Here is a 4,620-nt window from a genome sequence, read left to right as displayed (position 1 = left end):
ATTCGATGCTTAGCGAGGGACATCTCCGTCCGCAGGGACGAGGGCGATGCATGCATGGTCCAGGCTGATTTAGGCAGGCCGTGGGCGACGGACGGAATATATGCTCCCCTAAAGCTTGCGATCGACGGAGTCCGCCCGATCCGCGGCCTTCGCCCTTTCACAGCCTGGAGCGCAACTATTCGCAGGCAGGCAGCAAGCAAGCAACTGGCGGCCATCCGTCTGAGATCGGTCCATCGATCGCCCCCAATTCCGATTCAGTCAAGTTGCTGCGGGGAACCGGAAAGCGCGAGCTGGCTATCCCCTATACTAGCGACCTTTCTTTGTTCTCTTTGTTCTCTTTGCTAAGCCCCCTTTATTCCCCCCATTAAACTATGCCTTCGTTCCACTAGCCAGCAAATTCGGCCCAATCCTTCTTTCCTGCCCGTACACCGCCACCACCTTCCGTCCGTCCCTCCCCTCCAGATAAAGATCCTGCCAGGCTGCCTGCGAGCCCGAGGCTCCCGTCCCGGGTATATATTTCCCGCCTCCCCCTACACATTTCCCTTACGACATCCTCGACATTCGACCAAGCACAAGCAGCAAAGAGACGCAGAGGGAGGGGGACTGGTTGCTTACTGCCTGAGTGCCCTGTGCTGGTTAGCTTCGACCTTCAGCTTCTAGCGCATGGCGGACATGGGGGTGCGTGACAACTTGCCCTGCTCCACTTCCTGGAGAGAGCTCACACACACCAGCTGGTAAGCATGTGCTCGGTTGCTTATGCCACTGATTGGTTTGGGTTTGCAAGGCTGTTGATTCTTGCGTCGAGGTCGAGGTCGAGGAATGCGTGTCTCATGTTGTGTTTTTGCTGTTGGTTTGCAGGAGGGATGACGATTACAGGAGGATGGTGATGGCGAGCCTGATCGAGGCGGTGTACCTGCTGGAGCTGGAGAGGCAGGAGCGGCGGGACGCGGCGGAGGTGGCGCAGCAGTGGTGGAAGCCCTTCAGCTACCGCCTCGTGCACGAGCTGGTGGACGAGCGCGACGGCTCCGTCTTCGGCGCCATCTTCGAGTGGGAGGACCGCCACCTGCTCGACCGCCGCGGGGAGGAGGAGAGGCCCACCGGCGCGCCCAGCGCGGTGATCGCGTTCCGGGGCACGCTGCTGCGCGCGCCCACCATCCGGCGGGACGTGGAGGACGAGCTGCGCCTGCTGGCCTGCAACAGCCTCCGCGGCTCCGCCAGGCTCCACGGCGCGCTGCAGGCGCTCAGGGCCACCATCGACAGGTTCGGCTCCGAGAACGTGTGCCTCTGCGGCCACTCCCTCGGCGCCGGCTTCGCGCGCCAGGTCGGCAGGATGCTCATGGCCTCGCGCCAGCAGCAGCCGCCGCAGCCGCAGCAGCAGAACCCCGCCGCGGCGCTCGAGTTCCACCTCTTCAACGCGCCCTACCTGTCGCTGCCCACGGGCGTGCGGAGGGTGGTGAGGACGGCCGACTGCCTGCTCAAGACGGTCCGCACCGGCGTCGCCGCCGTCGGCAGGTGGCACGGCAAGGCGCTCAAGAACGTCGCCTACGCCAACTGCGTGCTCGGCTACACGCGCCTCGACAGCGACGGGAGGAGGTTGTTCGAGTGATGAGAAGAGACCATGCCGCAACTGCAACTGATCTGCCACATCCATGGCTGACGCCATGACTCGCCTGAAGAGAGGGAGGGATCCAGCGCTGAAAACGTGCGACTGTACTGAAAATCCCAAACACGCGGCACGTATCTCGATCATGGAGGCCATGATCCCAACGAACGAACGATCTATCTACCAGCTTGTACTACTAGTAGGATTCAATTTGAAGGAGACAATAAGCATCCTGCCCGGCCCGGGGATGCACGGCTTAGGTAGCTAGCTCATTAGCCTGCATGCTTGCTCTCTAGTCTGTACATGTTAATCGCTTTTCCACTGTCAATTGTGAATTATACTATTACTTATGAGCTACTCCATGTATGCATTTTCCATGGACTTTTGCCCGATTGCCCTGTGCATACATCCACCCGTAATCCGTTCATGAGAGCGGCCCGGCCGGTCGTATCGTATCTCATTCTTCCTCCTTTTTGGCGAATCGTGGGGTGCCCCCACATTCCACCATCGTCAGGGACTCATCGACCGCTAAGATTTGTGTCGGTTCATTAGAAAAACGGCACCAAGAAGAAGAAAGTTTATCTAATCACATGCGCGACGCACACACGGAGAGAGAGAGGAAACAAACAACGACGAAAAATGAAAGGAAGGCTACCTTTTCACACCCGACGATCGGAGAAACGTGCGGAGAAGCCATGGCCAAGCAACCGGTGAACTGAACCGCGTGGCAAGCACGCACGAGCATGACCGCACGCAACTTAACTTTCGCCGTGAAAGTGCAGGTTGGGTGTGTGCATCTGCAGTCTGCAACTCTGCATCATGCATGTCGCCGGACCTGTACCGTTGTAGCGTGGGGAGAGACAGGGTGCTCCCGTTTCTTTCACTTCTGTCCCGAAATGAGAGAAAGAAAAGAAACAAAAAATCTGAGCTGCAGTGCGTGACTTGGAGTGGCCGACAGCTCAAGGAACTGATGCAACCTCTGAAATAGTACATCGTAGCCGGCAGCTCACAGAACTGATATAACCTCTGAAAACACATCGTAACCGACAGCTGGAACTTTCCGGGTGTTCAATGCGCCGATACTACTACTCCTATTTTTGGGTTTACTGCTTTGAACAAATCGATTGCTTCGTCCACAAGATATTTCTGGATCTGCCATTTTTCTGGATCTACCATTTCCCCTCCTCCTCCTCCTCCTCCTCCTCCTCCTCTCTCTCTCTCTCTCTCTCTCTCTCTCTCTCTCATTTGTTGATCGACAGATACTCATTCTCCCCTCGCAAAAGAAGAAGAGAGATTCATTCATTGATCCGTTTGCTGGGAGATGATTGATTCCCTTTCTCGATCCATTTGCCAAGGGAGAATTCAACCTCTCTCCCATTTCATTTGTTGACAGATAAGATAGTCCAGCCTCTTGCATTTTTTTGCGAGGGATCTTGCATTTCATTTGTAGAGACAACAATTCATCCTCTCCTCCCATTACATTTGTAGAAAGATAGGATAATCCATCATCCCTCGGCCATCCCCTTTTGTCGAGAGATAATCCATCCATTACCACATTGTCCGCAAAATGCATCATGATCAGGACAGTTATCGTCGCGACAGGGAGCAAGGTAACCATTCCGGATCTCTATCCCCACCTTTGCAGATTATCTATGTGTTCCCGTGGTTTCATTGTGGCAATGGATCCAACGCCCTTTCCCCTAAAGAAAAAAAAAAGAATTATCCATGAGTGCAATGCAACTGAAATTTTCGCAAGCACAATTTAACGAAAACACTGAAAAAATGACGTCAGATTTTTAGGCATGCCAAATATGTCATTTTTCATGGCATTGCATTGGCGCGATGAAGGCAAAATTTAGTTTGCAAGCATGGCAAATTTCTGATAAAAAGAACTGAGGCCGATTTTTCAAACTTGCCAATTAAACTTGTCATCCTCCGATAACATAATTTGTCTTGAGAAACGTCTGGTTTACCATGGTAAAAAAATGTGACATCAGATTTGTTGCGGAGTCCCGATTTAAAGCCCTTTTTTCTGACTCGCATAATTCACAGTTTTTATGAAAATCTGAATCAACATCCAATTGTTATTTTCAGGAACTCCTGGGCCGATGATGCCTCCGTCCAAGGGCGAGGAGGAGGAGGAGCCTCCCCGTAAGCCTCCGGTGTCCACAACATGCTTCATATTAGGATTGTAAGATGCTACTCAATCAACGCACCACCATGATAAATTAGTTTCATCCTTGCGTTGATTAATATACGTATCTAATTTCCTGGTGCCTGTTTCCTGTGTGATGTTGCAGTTTCGCCGCGCTATGTTGCTGCTGCTTGGTCGACGAGCCGCTCATGTGACACGCTTGTCTTGCGTGCCGTGCCGTGCTTTGTACATACTGCAGGAAGCATGCTATCATATCAAAATAACTCTGGCCCGTGAATGCTTTGCTTTCCTTATGAAATTCGGAGAATTCTCCTTGCACACAAGTGATTGTTGGAACTATGTAGGTCAGGTATTAAGCGGAAAATTCAATAAGTCTAGGTGGAACTTTAGCCCATATTGCTACTCGAAATGGAGTTAGACCCGTATATTTTTCGACAAATTTCCTTCTACCGCTAAGAGTACGTATGAGAAGAACATACATACACGTGCATTTTCTTCCGCCTCGCCTCGCACACCGTGTTTTGTGAACAAAATAAGATGGGCTCGAGCCCATGCTAAGTGTGTGCGTCGTCTTTTTTACGTGTGTGGCAGAAGTCGAAACATTTTGTGTGATAGTGAAAGATTAATCCGAGCAGTTTCATGGCCTGCCCCTCTCCTTTCATCTTCTATAATGGTTCAGTTTCGACCGCTAAGTATATAAGGGATCGCTCCTACATCCAGAGAGAGAGAGAGAGAGAGAGGAGAGAAGACCACTTTAACTGTGTATCTTGCGATCACTTACGGAAGAGAGCTGATAAGGCTTTGGGGAGTGTTCACCTGACTACTTGTTGATTCGTCCACTTCCTCGACATTGTCTACTTCG

The 4,620-nt window shown here is 52.1% G+C and overlaps 1 protein-coding gene and 1 long non-coding RNA gene across 2 annotated transcripts; both read left to right on the top strand.

Annotated features, from left to right (window-relative positions):
* The first annotated feature begins 460 nt into the window (after window positions 1-460).
* Window positions 461-1,953, top strand: LOC125536507 (GDSL esterase/lipase At4g10955-like). Its single transcript, XM_048699731.1, has 2 exons — window positions 461-734; window positions 859-1,953. The coding sequence occupies exons 1-2, from the start codon at window positions 664-666 to the stop codon at window positions 1,604-1,606; spliced, it is 819 nt and encodes a 272-aa protein (XP_048555688.1). The 5' UTR covers window positions 461-663; the 3' UTR covers window positions 1,607-1,953.
* An 881-nt stretch (window positions 1,954-2,834) lies between these two features.
* On the top strand, window positions 2,835-4,392 carry LOC125541325. Its single transcript, XR_007297488.1, has 3 exons — window positions 2,835-3,213; window positions 3,698-3,794; window positions 3,904-4,392. It is a non-coding gene; the product is annotated as an uncharacterized LOC125541325 (long non-coding RNA).
* The last annotated feature ends 228 nt before the right edge of the window (window positions 4,393-4,620 follow it).

Source organism: Triticum urartu, chromosome 2 (genome assembly GCF_003073215.2).
Source record: "Triticum urartu cultivar G1812 chromosome 2, Tu2.1, whole genome shotgun sequence".
NCBI lineage: Eukaryota > Viridiplantae > Streptophyta > Magnoliopsida > Poales > Poaceae > Triticum > Triticum urartu.
Note: the sequence above shows the minus strand (reverse complement) of the source record. Positions and strands in the feature narration are given on the sequence as shown.